Consider the following 22,500-nt stretch of genomic DNA (forward strand, 5'->3'; position numbering starts at 1 on the left):
TCTACCGTGTGAGCTATCAACGAACACAAAAATATTCGTTTCAAACTCAAAGTCATTACTAGATCCCTCTCTCACCCACTTCTTGAGACCGCCGATTCGTTCGTACACCACCATCGCGAATAATTTTGACCAGCAGTTAAGCTTAATAGCCAATATTCTCAACACAAACATATAACATAGAAACGATTGAGACATTGAGTATGCTCCGGTGTATGGGGTGAATTTTTAATTCAGAAAAGTGAGTGGAGCAGGCACTTATGTTGGTAACAACAAGATATGAAGTGAATAGAAAAGTGCCAGAAGACAATAGAGAATAAAAATTTTTCGCGGCGGTGGTGGGGTTCGAACCTGCGACCTTATTGGTACGACAACTCCGCCTGGCAGGTGAGAGCGTGGCTCTACCGTGTGAGCTATCAACGAACACAAAAATATTCGTTTCAAACTCAAAGTCATTACTAGATCCCTCTCTCACCCACTTCTTGAGACCGCCGATTCGTTCGTACACCACCATCGCGAATAATTTTGACCAGCAGTTAAGCTTAATAGCCAATATTCTCAACACAAACATATAACATAGAAACGATTGAGACATTGAGTATGCTCCGGTGTATGGGGTGAATTTTTAATTCAGAAAAGTGAGTGGAGCAGGCACTTATGTTGGTAACAACAAGATATGAAGTGAATAGAAAAGTGCCAGAAGACAATAGAGAATAAAAATTTTCGCGGCGGTGGTGGGGTTCGAACCTGCGACCTTATTGGTACGACAACTCCGCCTGGCAGGTGAGAGCGTGGCTCTACCGTGTGAGCTATCAACGAACACAAAAATATTCGTTTCAAACTCAAAGTCATTACTAGATCCCCTCTCACCCACTTCTTGAGACCGCCGATTCGTTCGTACACCACCATCGCGAATAATTTTGACCAGCAGTTAAGCTTAATAGCCAATATTCTCAACACAAACATATAACATAGAAACGATTGAGACATTGAGTATGCTCCGGTGTATGGGGTGAATTTTTAATTCAGAAAAGTGAGTGGAGCAGGCACTTATGTTGGTAACAACAAGATATGAAGTGAATAGAAAAGTGCCAGAAGACAATAGAGAATAAAAATTTTTCGCGGCGGTGGTGGGGTTCGAACCTGCGACCTTATTGGTACGACAACTCCGCCTGGCAGGTGAGAGCGTGGCTCTACCGTGTGAGCTATCAACGAACACAAAAATATTCGTTTCAAACTCAAAGTCATTACTAGATCCCTCTCTCACCCACTTCTTGAGACCGCCGATTCGTTCGTACACCACCATCGCGAATAATTTTGACCAGCAGTTAAGCTTAATAGCCAATATTCTCAACACAAACATATAACATAGAAACGATTGAGACATTGAGTATGCTCCGGTGTATGGGGTGAATTTTTAATTCAGAAAAGTGAGTGGAGCAGGCACTTATGTTGGTAACAACAAGATATGAAGTGAATAGAAAAGTGCCAGAAGACAATAGAGAATAAAAATTTTTCGCGGCGGTGGTGGGGTTCGAACCTGCGACCTTATTGGTACGACAACTCCGCCTGGCAGGTGAGAGCGTGGCTCTACCGTGTGAGCTATCAACGAACACAAAAATATTCGTTTCAAACTCAAAGTCATTACTAGATCCCTCTCTCACCCACTTCTTGAGACCGCCGATTCGTTCGTACACCACCATCGCGAATAATTTTGACCAGCAGTTAAGCTTAATAGCCAATATTCTCAACACAAACATATAACATAGAAACGATTGAGACATTGAGTATGCTCCGGTGTATGGGGTGAATTTTTAATTCAGAAAAGTGAGTGGAGCAGGCACTTATGTTGGTAACAACAAGATATGAAGTGAATAGAAAGTGCCAGAAGACAATAGAGAATAAAAATTTTTCGCGGCGGTGGTGGGGTTCGAACCTGCGACCTTATTGGTACGACAACTCCGCCTGGCAGGTGAGAGCGTGGCTCTACCGTGTGAGCTATCAACGAACACAAAAATATTCGTTTCAAACTCAAAGTCATTACTAGATCCCTCTCTCACCCACTTCTTGAGACCGCCGATTCGTTCGTACACCACCATCGCGAATAATTTTGACCAGCAGTTAAGCTTAATAGCCAATATTCTCAACACAAACATATAACATAGAAACGATTGAGACATTGAGTATGCTCCGGTGTATGGGGTGAATTTTTAATTCAGAAAAGTGAGTGGAGCAGGCACTTATGTTGGTAACAACAAGATATGAAGTGAATAGAAAAGTGCCAGAAGACAATAGAGAATAAAAATTTTTCGCGGCGGTGGTGGGGTTCGAACCTGCGACCTTATTGGTACGACAACTCCGCCTGGCAGGTGAGAGCGTGGAGTAGGCACTTATGTTGGTAACAACAAGATATGAAGTGAATAGAAAAGTGCCAGAAGACAATAGAGAATAAAAATTTTTTTTCGCGGCGGTGGTGGGGTTCGAACCTGCGACCTTATTGGTACGACAACTCCGCCTGGCAGGTGAGAGCGTGGCTCTACCGTGTGAGCTATCAACGAACACAAAAATATTCGTTTCAAACTCAAAGTCATTACTAGATCCCTCTCTCACCCACTTCTTGAGACCGCCGATTCGTTCGTACACCACCATCGCGAATAATTTTGACCAGCAGTTAAGCTTAATAGCCAATATTCTCAACACAAACATATAACATAGAAACGATTGAGACATTGAGTATGCTCCGGTGTATGGGGTGAATTTTTAATTCAGAAAAGTGAGTGGAGCAGGCACTTATGTTGGTAACAACAAGATATGAAGTGAATAGAAAAGTGCCAGAAGACAATAGAGAATAAAAATTTTTCGCGGCGGTGGTGGGGTTCGAACCTGCGACCTTATTGGTACGACAACTCCGCCTGGCAGGTGAGAGCGTGGCTCTACCGTGTGAGCTATCAACGAACACAAAAATATTCGTTTCAAACTCAAAGTCATTACTAGATCCCTCTCTCACCCACTTCTTGAGACCGCCGATTCGTTCGTACACCACCATCGCGAATAATTTTGACCAGCAGTTAAGCTTAATAGCCAATATTCTCAACACAAACATATAACATAGAAACGATTGAGACATTGAGTATGCTCCGGTGTATGGGGTGAATTTTTAATTCAGAAAAGTGAGTGGAGCAGGCACTTATGTTGGTAACAACAAGATATGAAGTGAATAGAAAAGTGCCAGAAGACAATAGAGAATAAAATTTTTCGCGGCGGTGGTGGGGTTCGAACCTGCGACCTTATTGGTACGACAACTCCGCCTGGCAGGTGAGAGCGTGGAGTAGGCACTTATGTTGGTAACAACAAGATATGAAGTGAATAGAAAAGTGCCAGAAGACAATAGAGAATAAAAATTTTTTTTTCGCGGCGGTGGTGGGGTTCGAACCTGCGACCTTATATGGTAGCTGTGCGGTGAGTAGGTGGTTGTGTTAACTATAACTATACATCAATGATGAATTGCATTTCAAACTAACATCATTACTGTCCCTCCCCCCCCGGCCGCCCAGATATCGTAACAACCACCATACCTATTTGAGTAAGCAGCCATTTAACACAATTAAACATGAGATTGTGACATTGACTTTACATGGGTGGGACAAATATACTGGCTTGTTTAATCAACAAGATATAAGTGAATAGATTCAACTAATCTGAATCAAATCGTTAATGTTTTGACAACTCCGCCAATGGGTGACTTACGTTACATACGATCATTTCGATTCCGATTATAAAGTTTATAGATTTACCAAGCTTTTTGTGATCGGTTTTCTCACACAGCGATATGAACAGTAGTATATTACTTAGTCACATAACATCGATAATAGAAACATGTGTATTTGCTATGTTACAGTGATGCCGTGTATTTTTACAAAATGATGATGTGAGCAGGCATGGTTGGTACTAAAGTGACGTATCACAAAAGGGCCTGGCATGGTAAAATTGAGGTCAGTGGTTCTGAACGTAGCCCTCGTTAACTTATAGCCCACAGTGGTTTACCAGCGGATCACTTAGTTGAGATGCTAGGTCAAGAGGTCACTACTCTCCTTCTCTTTACCTGCGCTCTGGTATGGCACGTGCCTGCAGTCAGTGAAGCGAGTAGTCTAATTGGTCTGATAAATAATGGCATAGCCAAGTGACAATTATCTTAAATGTAAACCCATATCACTCATGTTATAGATTGAAATCCCCCTCACACAGTGGACTAAATATCATAGATATCATCAGTATATTTCTTTCTCAGGAAGACAGCAAAGTAGACACATTTTCACTACATTTATCATTTAAATCAAATATTTCTGGAATCCCTACAACAACAATCAGACGTTGCAGTTTATTATTATTCCCACTAGTACATAGTACAAACTGTCTACTTTCTGTTGCACTAATGTTAATTCAGTTCAACAAATATGTAACAAGTGTAGGGGTGGGGTATCAAATTTCACTGGGAATATCTAGCAGTCTATGAGATGTCTAGGCTATCGTGGGTGATGAATTTGGACCAGTTACACAATGTAAACAATGTCATAATCATTTCCTGGACTCTCACTGACCATGGAACACTCTACAACACCAATTCTACAGTTTTATCATTAAACGTTCCCACGAATATGGTAAAGGAGTGAAGAGGTCATACTTATTGTAGTACAGGAATATATATATACACTCTGCAAGTAGCCCAACAATAATAGTTCTTAAATACACATCTGTTACTGATTTAAGAAATATGAAATGAATGGGTTTGTTTCATTCATGTCTCTGTTGATTGGTGTGGGAAGGTTTTATTCACCGGCTGCACTACTTGTACAATGTGAATATTGTCTGAATGTCTCTAAATTCCAAGGAGGTGCCACTGTTATTTTCTCTATTTTGGCTATGTTTGAGTAACCCCCCCCCCCCCTCCCGCCCTCTTCTTATTTTCCCCAGTCAAATTGCCTTTGTGGAATACTATCTGTACTAACTGTTGATGTTATATCGTTGTTGTCAGTGATATGAATTTGGTGTAGTGTGACTGTGATGCATTTCTCTTAGCCTGTCTTTTACGTTTGTATGTGTGTATATATGCAGGATGTATGTGTGTATGTATGCATGTTTGTGTGTGTGTGTGTGTGTGTGAGAGAGAGAGAGAGAGAGAGAGAGAGAGAGAGATGCCTTTTTCTACCATATTCATTGCTTCTATTATCTACTACGCCACCGTGATGGTGTTGTTGTTTGGTGTAATGACGATGGTTTTGTTTCTATTTGTAATAGTGAAGTAAAACCTTCACACACAATATATTGCTTTATATGTTCTTTAGGAGTGTGTTAAATTGTTCAATCAACTTATCTCCATATCTTTTAAATACAATACACAATACAAATGAAGAGAACATACCAGATGTCCAGCCCATTACATTTATGACCATTAAAAACGTAGTTAAAATGTGTTGAATCAGAAAGTGAATGTTTTACTGTGTGTAATAATATTAAGACTGGACAAAGCATTAATTAGTTTCGGAATCCAACGTCTGATTTTAAAGATTTGAATTTTTTATTGTCCGCAAAACAACAAAAATATTTTAAAATAGTAGGGATTTTAAATTGCTTATAAAACCTATCAGAATAATCACAATAAAACGAAAAAAGAACCAACATAACAAGTGAAAGTAGTACTGTCTGTTCCATAAGTTAATATTATTGTAATGTAAGTGGTCATCTAGATATGGTGTTATATTACATCACAAAAATGCAATACTTTGTGTCTTAACCCTAAAAAAGGGGAATCCCCGTCCAGGTAGCCAATTTTACAGCATGCAGCTGCTGTTGTCAGTCACTTGCTGGGTTCCAGCAGTATAACTAAGTGATCCGATTTTATGAAGAAATAAACAGCAGTGAGCCTGACACTAAAACCGTGGCCTTCGTAAAGTTATGGCCTGATACTGACCAAACAATGACGTCAAAATGTCAGTCTTTTGCCACAAAAGAAAACAAATCGTGAGTTGTATTCAATAGTTCAACCAATGAAATAGCTTGTTTCCATGAGCTCTACTAACGGCAATTCACTAAGCGGTGCAAAAACTAAATAATGACGTCAAACTGCCAGTCCTTTTGGATTTCAGTATCAGGCTATAACCTAACGATGGCTACGCTAAAACCCACTAAGACCCATATTTTGACGTCATTTTTAGATTTGTAGACCAACTAGTGAGTTGTCTTTAGTAGTGGTCAAGGAAACAAGTGATCCCATTGGTTGAACTGTTGAATACAAATCACGATTTGTTTTCTTTTGTAGCCAAAGTCTTGTCTTTTCAGGCCATGAGTCTCCGATGGTCACGTTCTGAGCCATTGTTGACGAGAGCCATTGTTGACTTTTTATCGTTTAACTAGCAGATGTCAGTCTTGGGGAGGCTGTGTGTGTGTGTGTGTGTGTGTGTGTAAAGTAAGATAGGATATACTTTAATGATCCTTATTGGAATTTATCATAATAGTACACATCATCCATCGTTATATCAGCACAGATTTACACGTGCCGCTATGTGGTCTAGTGGTATGACACTCGCTTTCGGATCGGAAGGTCCTGGGTTCGAGCCTCGCTCGGCGCATTGTTGAGTCCTTGGAAAAGACTCTTTACTCACATTCTCTCGCCGTACTCAGGTGTAAAATGATTACCTGGCCGTTAACAGCGTTGTCTTTGTCCGAAAAATTGTAATATCGCCTAACAGGCGCCATGTCTCGTCCTACATGTTAAATGTTGCTGTTGACCAGGGACCCCTTGTAAAGCGCATTGAGCACGTTAAGTGGATATTGCTCTATATAAATGCTCAATTTATTTAAACTGTCATTACCTAATTGATGAAAACACGAAGCTAATTTAAAACAAAATAAACATAAAAATATTATAACATATTTAAAAATATACAACAGGTACAAGCAAAGCTTAAGAAATAGGACATGAAGGTAGAATAGATTTGTAAAAATGGATTTGTAATGTAAGTAGAATTTTGGAAATAGATTGGGGAAGGATTGCACACAGCAGCAACCAACACAGGTTGGTAAAAATAAAAGTGGAGCATGGCATTTGAATGTATAAATAAATAATAAATAATTAAACATAGCACCGTGTAAACATGCATAAATAAATAGATTTTAGATGTTATAACATGTAATAAAATTTTTCTAAAGTTTGCTGATGGTAATTTTTTTTTTTTAATTGAGCTTTTATCTAGGGCAATATCCACTAAACGTGCTCAAAGCACTTAACAAGGGGTCCCCGGCCAACAGCAACACTTAACATGTAGGACGGGACATGACGCCTGTTAGGCGATATTATATTTTTTTCGGACAGAGACAAAGCTGTTAACGGCCAGGTGCTCATTTTACACCCGGGTACGGTTAGAGAATGTGAGTAAAGAGCCTTTTCCAAGGACTCAACTATGTGGTGAGCGAGGCTCGAACCCGGGAATTTCCGATCCAAAGCGAGTGTCATACCACAAGACCACATAGCCGCACAACAATTTATGTCTTTTTGTTTTTCACGTGTTATTCCTCTGGCTTATTTTAATTTCGTTGTACAGAGAATGGGACTCGTGTCTCTGAATTTTGTTAATTTCATCATTAGCAATATCTTTGTTAAAACCTTCAAAATTGTTCCATCCATCATTTTTTAAACATTCGATTAGCATGCTTTATTTTATTTATTTTTATTATTGTCTATAATTTCCACCCAAGCATCTGCACAGAAATAAAAAAGACTTACATTACAAGATTTATAAAACAAAGATAAAATTACATTGTATAACATTTTTGGAGTACAGTCTCCGCTTCATGAATGATCTTGTCTTCATCTTATTTAGTACTTTGTATGAATAAGCTGTCCAGTTCTAATCTTTCATTGACAATTATACCGAGATATTTATACTCCTCTGCCCTCTCCACATTTACGTTTTTAACCGTTCATATTTTACTGTAATTTACCATCTTTCCTAACATCAAATATCATTTCTCTAGTTTTCTTTACATTAAGTTCTAGATAGTTATCATCACATCATTCAACAAATCTTTCAATTTCGCTATAATAATTCAATACATCATCTCCGGTTGTTATAAAGACCTGAATGGCGTATCGTCGGCATACTTTAAAATATTTACATTACAAAATTTTGGAGGACGAACAGTTCCTTGGGGTGCTCCAATATTGCTGATCAAATAGTAGAGGATTCAGCTTTGTTGTTCTCATCATCCGTGAGGGAGACGAATTGTATTCGGTCTGTCAGGAGTTTTAATATCCAGAGTGCAATCGAAGGACTCACCTCCACGGACAGTAATTTAGGGATTAGTATGTGAGGCTGGATAGTGTTGAAAGCACTCTAAAATTCTACGAAAAAGGTTCTGACATACCCCTTTGGGGTGTCTAAGTGTTTGTAGGTGTTGTGAGAAATCATTAGTATAGTGTCGTCCACCCCACACCATGATTTGTAAGCAAACTGGTTTATGTTTAGATGTTGGTGTGTATTTTGTTATAATAATCTTTGCTGGATAACCTTTCTGGACATTTCATCGGGTGGATGTCTTCGCCACAGGATGAAAATCATTTTTTTGGGGGGTTTCTGATGTTAGGGACGGTAATTATTTTGAAGTTTTCCATTTTCTTGGAATATAGCCGTTTCTTATGGACTGATCTCGGGGCGGTTTGTGTCTAATTATTAGGAAAATCCTTCAAAAAAATTGACTTTGAGACTTTGGTGGAAAACCATATTTTATTATCTTAGAAATAATATTATTGAAGTCCAATCTCTTAAAATAGACTATGAAGGCACGAAAGACACAGTCGAAAAGGCTACAGGTAGTTAAAAAGTGTGAAAAACAGTATGCTTAGTTGCTATTTTGTCAATATGTCACTTTTCGAGGGGTATGGGATAGTGCGTCAAACGTTTCTCAGAATCTATTCATTGAAATTGTCTGAAAATTTCCAGTTACCGCAGAGAAAATGTATTATCTCTCCACAGAGAGATTTTTTTTATAAGTATAAGTAATCTTTGGAATTATAATCCAAATTATAAATTTTTAACATCAATTGTTTCATAACATTTTGATTCTCAACTTTGTAATGTTCTGATAAAAATTCCATAAGCTAAAACTGTAAAATCTCTCTATGGTGACACATATATGCTACAATGTTGATAAAAGGGAAGAATATGGAGGTCATTCTTTCATTCGTTTTTGTGGAACGTTTGCCACAAGATTGTTATATTTTTTTTATGCTAGACCCCCAAATTAGGTCGCAAAACGGGTATCAACACAGATAATTTATATTTTTCACCAAAATAAGTTGTTTTTTAAAACCTATAATGACCATACAGAATGATCGATACCCGTACTTACCAATTGTGTCAGTGCATGACGTAATATTCGGAAGGTGAACATTTTGGATTTGCATTTTTTTGCATTTTCTGAAAGAATATGCTCACCAGAGCCTTTAATCTTTATTTGGAGTAAATCAGGTGATTTTTCATGAAGTTATGGTCAGATGTATGGGAAATGCAGCAACCTTTCTCAAATTTCATACTTTGTCAATTTGGCTAGCTGTAAATAAATATTTAGAAGTGAAATTAAGCTTTGATTTTAGCCAAAGATTCACAAAAAGGGTTGATATAATCATTTATGACAAGAACTCATTTTGGATACAAATGACCTTCTAACTAAACTGGCAATATCTCTGTTCAAATCTTTTCACCATCCGACTGATTATGTCATTCACTGTAACAATTATCAGTGCTCCCAGAAGTGTACCTAAAAAAGATGTGATCACACTTTTCGGCCTATTCCAGTTCCCACGTATGCCTTTGGTCTCAAAATGCTGCACAGTCTCTCGAACGTTTAATGGATTCCATTTTTACGATCTCGAGTGTACTTTGTCTATATAGATGGCATCTTGATTGCAAGTGACTATGAAAAACAAAACATTTGTAATAAATAATAATGTGAAATTGAATGTAAGCTTCAATTTAATAACAAAAAAAAAGATCAAATGAACGTTTCGGATTTCCCCTTTATCAACAAAACAGGGTGAATGAAAGACTACAGATGAGTGAGATAATGTGGTAGTGGCGTTGTTAAGATGCCACATTTGGCACGTATTTTACAACCTCTATATTCTTGCCTCAAATTTGTCCAACCTCATCAACCATTATCTTGATCTAAGGAGATGATAAATTAATTTCAACATGCACAAAAATCCTTAGCAAACGCCTGATCTTTACTTTGACACACAAATATAGATGATAAACTAGAATTGTTTTGTGACGCATCGGATTTAGCAGTTGGTCCCTGATTTAATGTTTGTTTTCTTTCTTTCTGTATTTATCGTCGCCAATGACGTCATTGATAAAATAATGTGTGATTATCAATGTGATGAACAGTTATGCACTTTACAAAATATAATAATACAATCACATGATTCATTTAATTACAACAATGTTGAGATTTTATATAGCGCAATATCCACTAAATGTGCTTAAAACGCTTTAGAAGGGGTCCCTGGCCAACAGCAACACTTAACATTTAGGACGGGACATGCTGCCTGTTAAATGATATTACATTTTATTTCGGACAGACACGACGCTGTTAACGACCTGGTACTCATTTTACACCTGAGTACGGCGAGAGATAGTGAGTAAAGATCCTTTTTCCAAGGACTCAAGCGATGTACGAACCCAGGACCTTCCGATCCGAAAGCCAGTGTCATACCACAAGACCACTTAGCTTCAACTGTTGAGTTGTTCTATAAAAAAAATTAATTCATAATAATAATAATAATAATAATAATAATAATAATTAATAATAATAATAATAATAATTAATAATATATAATAATAATATATATAATAATATAATAATAATAATACTTTATTGCATCCCAAAAAGGAAATTTTTTGTACAGACGTGTTATAATTTACACATAAGATAAAAATACAATGGAAATAGGATGTATATATATATATATATATATATATATATATATATATATATATATATATATATATATATATAAGGGAGCAGCTCTATAACCAGAGCTGCGCTTTATAATATGAATAATTTCAACACTGTAAAATAGTTAAAACTGTCACTATAAATTGAAAATTGAAAAGATTGCAAAACAAATAAATTAATAAATTAATATTTATATTTTTAAAAAGTAAAAATGAGAAATAATTATATAAAATGATTATTGCTTGTTGTTATAAAGCCTAATACTGGACGGCAGAAAAGATTTTCGGTGTCTCTCTGTTTTCGTTGAAATAGAGAAAGGGCGACCACTTCTTTCTGACATAATAATTGATGGTCTTAGTGGATGATACTGGTCATTTAATATTTTAGTTATTTTATTTCTACAAAATTTCTCGTATAAAAGATCTACATCGTCAACATCATTTATATAGCGTTTAATGGATTTTTTAATATTTGAATTTATTTTGTTCCTTTCCACCGCTAAGCAATTGCCTCCCCAAGCTGTTATACAAAATGACAAAACACTTTCGATTACTGCTCTATAAAATAATGTGCAGAGGGTTTTATCTATTCTGAGAGAGTTTTGATAAAAAATATGTACGTCTGCACATCTTATGCCTAATTATTTTCAAGTGTTCATCCCACTTGAGCCTGTCATCAATCGTTACACCAAGGTATTTGTAGTGAGGAACTCGCTGGACGAATTGGTCCTTTAATTTTAACGGTTCTATCGGTTTCTTCACTCTCCTAAAGTCAATCACTAGCTCCTTTGTCTTGCTTATGTTAAGCTCTAGGTGGTGGGCATCACACCAAGACACAAATCTATCAATTTCTTGCCTATAAGCCACTTCGTTGCCATTTGTTATGAGGCCTTGAAGAGCGGTGTCATTTGCAAACTTTATTAAAGGTACACGCAGGTTTTGACTTCTACAGTCATTCGTGTATATTGTGAATAATACAGGGGACAATACACAACCTTGAGGAGCACCAATATTTGTAGTTATACAGGAAGATTTGTTTTGTCCTAATTGAACATATTGTGCTCTCTCCGTAAGAAATTCGAGCACCCAAGCAATTATATACTTGTTTAAATTCAGACTAGTCAATTTTTGAACAACCAACTGAGGTTGCATTGTATTGAACGCTGAAGAAAAATCTGCAAAAAGCAATCTGCAATAGCTCCTAGCGTGATCTAGATGCCTGTAGATGTTGTTTGTAAACAGCAAAATGGCATCCTCTACGCCACGTCCTGGTTTGTAAGCAAATTGATGACTATCACTCAATGGCATAAACTGATTCCTAGTTTTAACAAGGACAAGTTTTTCTAAAGATTTCATGACTATTGAAGTCAGTGCAACAGGTCTGAGATCGTTCATAGTTTCAAGTTTTGCTTTTTTTGGAACAGGAATAATTTTTGAAGTTTTCCAAATTTCAGGGATCAGTTAAAAATATGTGTATAAATGGGGGAAAGCTGGTGGGCACATTCTTTTAATAGTTTTCCTTTCAATCCATCCGGCCCAGCAGCCTTCCTCTCGTTTAGTTTCGAAAATACGAATCTCGTTTCCTCTTCACTGACCTCAATAGTCATTTCATCTTCCAAAGCCCTGTCTAATTTATGTTTTTCATTTTCAATATCAAAGTTGTTTGCTGTGTCGAAACGTGAATAAAATTTATTTAAGTTTCAATTTCGATATCTTCTGATATAATCGTGGGCTTTGGATTATAGTTCACAGCAGTTTTAAGCCCCCGCCACGTGTCCTGTATATCCCCAGAAGAAAAGCATTTTTCAATTTTATTTTTGTACTTATCTCTACAACTAGATATTACCCTCTTTATCTCTTTTTGTTTTGTTTTTAGATCTTTTTTGTTTCCACTAAAATAGAGAGTTTTCTTTTGGTTCAATAAAAGTTTTAGATCTTTTGTTATCCAAGGCTTGTTGTTAGGATAATATTTTATTTCTTTTTTACAAGACACTAGCTGTTCACAGAATTTTAAATACTCACTCACACAGTCATTCAGCTCATCCACACTATCACATGATTTGATAAAAACATTCCAGTCAGTGCATTCAAAACAACCACGCAAATCTTCACACACACTTCCGTTCCAGATCTGTACACTTTTCTTTACTGGTTTTACACGTTTAAAAACAGGGCGGTAGGTGGGGAGTAGCAAGAGCATGCAGTGGTCAGATAAACCTAATGGGGCACGGAGTAAACATTTATAACTATTTTTAATATTACACAGGAATAAATCTAATGTTTTTTTGTCCCTTGTCTCGCAGTCCACGTATTGATGAAGTCCCGGGAGAGTAAAATCGTTACATTGGTTAAAATCGCCAGTGACCATCAATACGTCATCGGGATATACGGCATATTCCTTGTATTCAGACCTCGCTTGGTAAATTGTTACATTCAGCATTGTTAGTTATAAATTGGATCCTATTTACTCCTCTGAAAAATACTACGACACCGGCATCTGAACTGTGAGCTCATAAAACTGTAGATCATCGGGTTGATGGCGTTTGAGATCAGTGGAAAGCGGATGAATAAACTAATGGTGCCTAGTTCTACATTAGTCAAATCCGCCAACCTGATAGGTCGAATTAATGTCCGGACTGTGATAATGATCCAGAATGGCAGAATGCTTAAAACGAAAGCCATTGGGATCCAGAATAAGATTCGGCTGATACGATTGACTGGGATTGGACGCACGCCATGACGTTGCCTGTGGCCAATGTGTCTTGGAGCCCGGGTCAGGATTTCCTTATAGTTTCTGTTTTGTTTAGTTGGGATATTTTCTGAAAGCATCCGCAAGTGAACATGCACCACCTGGTGATTGAACTTGTGTATTCTGGTAGCTGGTTTGAAAGTCACGGTGTCGCGTCGAGCTGTAAGACGAGCGATATAGGTTTTAGGGTCTACTGAATCGCTATTTTGATCGTATTCGTTGTCTTCATCGATGTTTTTATCGATTCGATTAGTTGGATCTAATGATTCGTTGTTTGCAATATCTACACTGTGGCTTTTCATGTTTTTTCTTTTATTCTTGTCGGTGGTCCTAGTGTCCAAAGACTCATCTGTTCTTTTCCCAGGTAATAAAAACAAATGGTTAGTAGAGACAAGATCATTAGAAAATTTGACATCGGGTGCGACTTTTCCAGAAACGGTCGAAATTTTATGAGGAGTGAAGTCTCTTTTGAAATCAAGAGTATGCTCGCCCTTTGGAACAGATATTTGACGGTGTTTTGGGACTTGCCGAATATGATCTGTTCTCCTTGCATAACTGCTTATCTGAGACAGTAGAAATTGCTGTTTTTGCTTGTAGATAATAATTTTTCTAATGATTCGGGAGTAAAAGAACGCGATGAGAACAACAAGACCAAAATATAAAAGAAATTCAAAGATGAAGAATAACAAAACCATGTCTGTGCTCGAGTCTGTAGTTATAAGACAAAACGTTCCTTCGAAGACATCATTTGACGTCAAATTCATCGACGCTAGTTGTGTCAAGTTGAAATCGTAAGGAAGGATGTCGACCTCATCGCCTTTTTTGATCAATGGAAATACAAAGTCCCCATAAATAAATAAGCAAGGGATACTAACCGCAGATGCGAACACAACTGTGGCTGCACAGAATATCTTAGCTCTTTTCAGATTCAGTCTTTGTTTGTGTGGTCTGCAGACTTTCTCGTATCGGTTCAATGCAATGGCCATGAGAATCACACAGGAACTTCCGTGTAAGGTGAATGATAAATATCGAATGAGTTTGCACAGGATCTCTGACGGAAAAGAGGTGAAGGTCAAATACATCAAGAGTTCACAGGGCATTACAATGAGACATGCTAAAATGTCTAAGATGGAGAGGACGTAGATAAATAGCCATGGAATGCTGTGGTAAAAATCCCGGCGATATATGTAAATAACGAGTGCGTTGCCAAGGGTACCAGCTATCATGACGATTATAGTAAAACTAATAACGGGCCAAAGAGCTTTTCGTATGAAATACTCGTTAAAGGACATGTTGAATCGATGACTTGGCTTTTGTTGTCTGTAGAATACACAGGCTTTGAACAACTGAGCGGTGAATGCGGATTGTAGCATTGAAAAAAAATGGTTTGATTTTGATTTCCTTTGACCCACCGCCTCAAAATGGTAATATGTGTTTTGGGTGGCATAATGTCAAAACATAAATTTACTGAAAAAAGGTATTCCGTCATTTTAGTTTACGGTCTCTAATGGGTCAATGCTCATCATTGTACTCAATAGAAATTAGACACTTGTTACATTGTTTCACATTTATATTTTGTTTAAAATCCATTCTTAGCATCGCAGACACCACGACATATCTTGAAACGGTGGGTCATATATTATATTATCGGCATCTCTTAGGTCGTTGACAATAATTCAAATGTAATATTATACCAAGCACCACCACCACCACCACCACCACCATCATCATCATCATCATCATCATCATCATCATCATCATCATCATCATCATCATCATCATCATCATCATCATCATCATCATCATATTCTTCATCACCATCATCATCATTCATCTAGTCATCACGATCATCATCATCATCATCATCTCATCATCATCATCATCATCATCATCATCATCATCATCATCATCATCATCATCATCTCATCATCTACATTCATCATCATCATCATCATTCATCATCATCATCATCATCATCATCATCATCATCATCATCATCATCATCATCATCATTCATCATCATCATCATCATCATCATCATCATCATCATCATCATCATCATCATCGTCATCATCATCATCATAATCATCATCATCATCATCATCATCATCATCATCATCATCATCATCATCATCATCATCATCATCATCATCATCATGGTCGTCGTCGTCGTCGTCGTCATATATATATATATATATATATATATATATATATATATATATATATATATATATATATATATATATATATATATATATAATATATATATATATATATATATATATATATATATATATATATATATATATATATATATAAATAAATGCAAATGTACAAAAATGGGAGCGATCTATATTCATGTTGTCGTCCAACCAAGTCATCAATCACATGATTTGTTACTGTCTAACGATTGGATATTTCTTCAGAAATGTAAACACGCTGCTTTATATATGAAAGTTGTAAGCATACCCATGTGCCAAGCTGAACAAAATGACCAATCGTGAAGTTAGACATTTCAAAAACTGTCAACAATTTTCACTATGTAGGAATTTCCAAAAGGCTAAATGGGAACAATTCACTGAACACATCGATCGCGTTTGTGTAAGAATACCACCAAAACAAGAAAATATCAACCTATTTTAGATTTAGATAGATTTATAGATTTATAGTGCGCCAAACATCCCTTCATCAGGAGGGCTCTGGGCGTATAACATAGATTAACTTAATCATGAAGCCCTAACACAGTACACGAACAACGCTAATTATACACATAATCAAAAGAAAGCCTGTCGGAATAAGAATGTTTTCAATCGACGCTTGAATTCCTCTAGTGAAGACGAAGAACGTATCTCCAGTGGTAGTAAATTCCACAACCTTGGACCAGAATGCTGAAAGGCGCGTTCATCAGCCTTCACTCGACAGCGGGGTGTTTTCAGTTTGAGGTCGTTCGTTGATCGAAGCGATCGCTGTGGGTTATACCGTTCAACGAGGTTTGAGAGATATGCTGGTGACGAGCCCTCCAGGCATTTGAAAACGAGAGTTGAAGATTTATATTTTATCCGCTGGTCCACTGGCAGCCAATGCAGCTGCTGTAGTAATTCGGGAGCTGCAGTTTTTCTGTCTTTCTGTAGTACAACGCGGGCTGCCATGTTCTGTATTTTCTGGAGTTTGTTTATTTTGTCCTTTGTGAGACCAACAAACAGTGCATTGCAGTAGTCCATTTTCGGGAATATCAAAGATGTTACCAATTTGTTGCAAGTTTCCCTATTAATAAATGGTCTGATTGTTCTGATATTTCTTAGAATGCAGATAGCACTTGTTCTCACATTGTTAATATTTGTTCATAGACAGATCACTCTCTAAGGTGATGCCGAGATTTTTTGCTGATGTTGTGAGTTGTATTTTGTCATTATCGTTGATTGTCAGTGCCAGTGTAAATGGATCTGTCTTATTATTTGAACTAGCAATGAATAAGGCTTCAGTCTTGTCGCCATTTAATTTTAATCTATTTTCCAAACTCATCATCGCTTGTGCTACTAAACACATACCACGCGGATATCGAAAAACATATATCCCATGCTGGACAAAAGAAAGTGAAAAATTATTAAAACTATACGAGGAAACACAAAACCAAGACATAGATGAAGAGCTTCTTCAATCCCTACAGGAAGGAATACAAAAGAAATGGATTAACACGGTTGAAAACCTCGATTTTAAACACTCTAGTAGACATGCCTGGAATCTTCTCAAAAAACTAGATCCAGATAAAGGCCAATCAAAACAACAAGCTGCCCCGATAGAGGTAGAAAAAATAGCCAAAGAAATAAAACTACGTAGTACACACAAACTCAATCACAGATTCGAAAAAGGAATCCGCCACCAATACCAAAAACTATATCAATCGCGCCCCCAAGAAGGGCTCTCATCAATACCAATCTCCAAAACCGAAGTAGAAACTGCAGTTAAAAATATGAAAGCAGGACGCGCCGCCAGAGTGGACGGTATATACCCCGATATGATAAAACACCTTGGCGCGAAAGCAACACATTTGCTCTCCATTGCTTTGTCAGACGTAATAGAAACAACAAAATACCCCAAAGCATGGAAAGAAGCTAAAATCCTCGCAATTCTGGAACCTGGCAAACCACCTAATGACCCAACCAGCTACCGACCAATATCTTTGCTCTGTTGTTTCTTTAAACTACTAGAGCGCATCTTACTCGGCCGTATTTCACCTACCTTAGATATGTATATGAACAAGCAGGTTTCAGGCCTGGACGTGACACAACTGAACAGGTACTAGCGCTCACATCCTTTATCGAAAGCGGATATGAACGAAAACTTAAAACGGCGGCAGTGTTCATCGACCTATCAGCGGCCTATGATACAGTTTGGCATGACGGTTTGATGCATAAACTAGCAAAACATATCAACTGCAAAAAAACAACATTAACACTCCTTAACAAAATGTCAGGAAAAAGAACATATCATGTTTGCCTAGGAGACAAGACCAGCAGGAAAAGAACAATAATAAATGGAGTAACTCAGGGCTCTGTTCTAGCACCAACTCTATTCAACATCTATATAAGCGACATTCCCGAAACTAAAGCTTTCAAATTTGGTTATGCTGACGACATCGCAATTGCATGGCAATCAAACGACCTTAAACAAATGGAAAAAAAACGCTTACAGACAACACCAGCATTCTGCAATCATTCTTCAATAAATGGTACCTTCGAATGAATACCACAAAAACTGTCAGTACTCTGTTCCATCTAGAAAACCATCAAGCTGACCAACAAATAAATGTCACAACTAATAACTCTACGTTACCATACGACCAAAACCCAAAATATCTCGGCATAATCCTGGACCGGTCCCTCACATATAGGAAACACCTAGAAAATACTGCACATAAACTCCAGAAAAGGAACAGTATCGTTAGAAAACTTGCTGGAACTTCCTGGGGTGCCTCCACATCAGTCCTCAGAACATCCTCTATAGCACTCTGTTACAGTGTAGCAGAATACTGTGCCCCTGTCTGGGCAAGGTCCACTCACACCAAAATAGTAGACTCCGCTCTAAATAACACCATGAGAACAATTTCTGGCACATTGAAATCAACTCCCACATCGTGGTTACCAATAATGAGCGCAATTGCCCCTCCCCATCTCCGAAGAGAAGAGGCGACACAAAAACAATATCACCGACTGGAGAAAACAACATCAAATACTCCACTCAGAATAATCACCCAATCAGCCCCCACAACATCACGCCTAAAATCTCGCAAACCGTTCTACAAATCAAAAAAAGAACATTGCGACCTCTCTGATAGCTGGAAAACTGAATGGGAGAAAAACAAACCAAAAAACAGTGATCTAATCGAAGACCCTACAGCAACACCACTCCCAGGTTTCTAAACACTAAACAGAAAACAGTGGTCCTCCTGTAACAGACTCGATCTAAACACGGTAGAACAGCATCTAATCTCCACAAATGGGGCTATATAACAACACCAACATGCCAAGCCTGTAACGCTCCAAATCGGGACATCGACCATGTGGTACTTCACTGTCCATCAACATCCATAGAGGGCGGTTATCCTGCTATCCACAAAGCTGATGACGACTACATCAAATAGCTGAATGAGTCACACTTGGAGGTGTGAAGACCATACGACACTACTACTACTACTATGTGGGTAACTTTGAGCACATATTCCAATGTGACCAATGACCTAGATCACATGGAAATGTGCTATAGATCATGCCCATTAAGTACATTGAGTACATGTCGGTGAGTTCATTTCTCCTGAAGGATGCGACATTACCGACGTATACGTATTTGCAGGTTTGATAACCCAACTTGTTATGGGGTCATTTTTGTAAAGGAAATATACCCTCCAACCAACGCAAAAGTGTGTTCATTACATGTTAAATCAAACCTATAATTGCGATCGGCCATCGGACTGGCAAATAAGTGCACGTTGAGACAAATCGATAGAACTGCGGCTTCTGTTTTACCTACAGAGACACGTTTGCCGTACAACACCCCTCATAGATCACCTACCTTGTCGATGGATTGGCCATTCACTTGACCATCCCGGACGTCGGGCCTATAAGAACGAAGATGATGTCTTTGTTATTGTTTTTGCCTTCCACGTTTATGAGTACTTCTCACTAAACTGTATGAACCAGATTATAATTGCTCAAGGTTACACATAGTTTTGTATGTTGGTCTGTTATACTTCCGGATAGCATGTTGTGAGCTTCTTAGTCATGTGCATATTATCTATATTCTATCTTGAACGGCCCTTCTAAAATCTTTAATAAATTTTTAAGACAAAAAGGTGCGCATTCATTTCAAGAGTTGAAGCATAGCATTACAATAATATTATATTCCAACGTGACCTTCATAGGCAACCAGTGAAGTTATTGTTAATATTGATGTTTACGTTTTTGTTCGACTCATGAAGTGAATATCATATATTATACATTTGATCGCAGTTCTTCGATATTTTTCGGTCAGTCTTTATAGAGAGTTCGAAGTTGACGTCACTCAGGTCTTTGTTATTGTTTTTTTATTTTTGCCATCCGCGTTTATGAGTACTTCTCATTAAATTGTATTAACCAGACTATATACGATCATGGTTACACACAGTGTTGTGTGTTAGTCCGTTATACTTCCGGATAAAGCGTCCTCTAAAGGGAAGAAAAGTGTTGTGTTTAAAAATTGAATCCTATTTCTTTGCAAGTGTAAAACCATCTTCCGGAGGACTGAATATATACCTTGTGTAAACGATCATCTGTTGTTAGATTAAAGATATTTTATTTTCTAGTCTAAATATATGCTGGTCGTCAATAAAGATCATCCATCTTCGCTCTTTCATGTCATGCAATCCTATGAATATGACTATACATCCTGCTACTAAATTAGATATGCCACCCTTATATAACCTATTCATTATAAGTACCACGAAAGGCTGGTTACATACACACCCTCAAGGATTTGTTTGTTTGTTTTTAACTCACTCAATCCCAGAGAATTTTGCAACTTTTCAAAATTGGAAAAAAATGTATTAGAATGAGTATGTGGATAGTTTTATTCAACTACCATAAACATGTAAAAATGAAACATTAGCTTTGATACTACGCCTATAATTTGTCTCAGAAAGATGTAATAAATAGGCTTGGGATAAGAGTAACCTGGGTAAAAAACGGATATATTCAGTGTTACGGTTGAGTTAGTTAAGGGTTTTACGGTACTTGCAACACATTTAGGTCATATCAACACCAGAAAAGAATAAGACAAAGGAGAATTGCTTCAAATGTATATGCCAAAAGCACACTATCAAAGAACTTAATTTGAGATCACCTAAAAGTATTATCCAGACACAAGCACAGGTCCCCACTAAGAGGAACACACTCAAATGTTTACAAATTATATATAACATGTAAACAAAACACAATGCAGTGCATAACAGAGAGATGATTTACGAAGAAAAAAATATATCTCCCAAAACTAACTAAACATTTGATTGTTTCCCTCACAGCCTGAGTATCCGGCCAGGGCCAGGACAAAACCGAGTAATCTAATCCCAAGACAAAGCAAGTTGGAAAATAGATATAGGGGCATAGAAGACACAGTAAATACCCCCCTGCCCACTGTGGGAGGCCAGGAGCCCCATCCAGGGAAATGTTTTAGATAGGATTCCACGTTAAACCCATACGACTGTGTGTAAAAATTCAATTAGATTAGAAATCGGGTTAATTCCCCCAAAGATTTAGGAACCAAAAGAAAAGAGAGTTTGATGTCACAACTTTCCTTCCCTATTATGTCTTGATTTAAATTAGATATATTTCTATTTCTAGCAAAAGGTATTCTTTGTTGTAAATGATGTTTACGATAATTTATTGATCAATAATTGGGCATTTTTCAAAAATAATAATACAATTACATGTATGATTTCATAAAAACGACGAGTATTTCGATAAAAATTCAATCATAATCTGTTTTTATACAGACGTCACTTTGTAAATAGTAACATTCAGCATTGTTATTTATGATCTGCGTCCTTTTTTACTCCAACGAAATATATTACTACATCGGCGTCTGAACTGTGAGTTCATCAAACCATAGATCATCGGGTTGATAGCGTTTGAGATCAGTGGAAAGCGGATAAAGAAGCTGATGCTGCCCAATTCTACATGAGACAAATCCGCTAACATATTTGGTCCAATTAATGTCCGGACTATAACAATGATCCAGAATGGCAAAAAGCTGAGAACGAACGCCAATGAGATCCAAAATAAGATGAGGCTGGTTCGGTTTGTTGGAATTGGACGCACGCTCGGACGTCGCCTGTAGTCAATTTGTTTTGGAGACGGGGTTAGGATTTCCTCAGAGTTTCTCTTTTCAGAACGTCTCCGTATTTGAACTTGTATCGGATTATTGGAGTTGTGTGCTTTGTTAACTGGTTTGAAACTGACAGTATCTCGTCGAACTGGAGGACCATCGGTATCGGTTTTAAGGTCTGTTGGATCGACTTTTTGATCGTATTTGTTGTCTTTATCGATGTGTTTATAGATTTTATTATTTGAATCTAATGCTTCGTTGTTGTCAGTGTCTGTACTTTTACGTTTTGTGTTTTCTCTTTTATTCTCGTTGTTTTCTCCCGGGTCCAAAGCGTTATATGATACTGCACTTTTCATGGACAGCGTTGTGGAGATCGGAATAATACAG

General features: G+C 37.4%; 2 protein-coding genes across 8 annotated transcripts in view; one reads left to right on the forward strand and one right to left on the reverse strand.

Annotated features, from left to right (window-relative positions):
• Positions 1-22,500, forward strand: part of LOC144976404 (uncharacterized) — a 130,258-nt gene that overhangs the window by 81,844 nt on the left and 25,914 nt on the right. The window lies entirely within an intron of this gene.
• Positions 21,668-22,500, reverse strand: part of LOC144976214 (uncharacterized) — a 4,718-nt gene continuing 3,885 nt past the window's right edge. The window contains exon 3 of the mRNA XM_078920396.1: positions 21,668-22,500. This exon is cut by the window's right edge and continues 1,549 nt beyond it. Coding sequence (XP_078776522.1) covers positions 21,819-22,500 — 682 coding nt within the window. The 3' untranslated portion in view covers positions 21,668-21,818.

The sequence above is a fragment of the Berghia stephanieae genome, chromosome 7, assembly GCF_034508935.2.
Source record: "Berghia stephanieae isolate SIO BIC M18660-M18661 chromosome 7, UCSD_Bste_1.3, whole genome shotgun sequence".
Taxonomy (NCBI): Eukaryota; Metazoa; Mollusca; class Gastropoda; order Nudibranchia; family Aeolidiidae; genus Berghia; species Berghia stephanieae.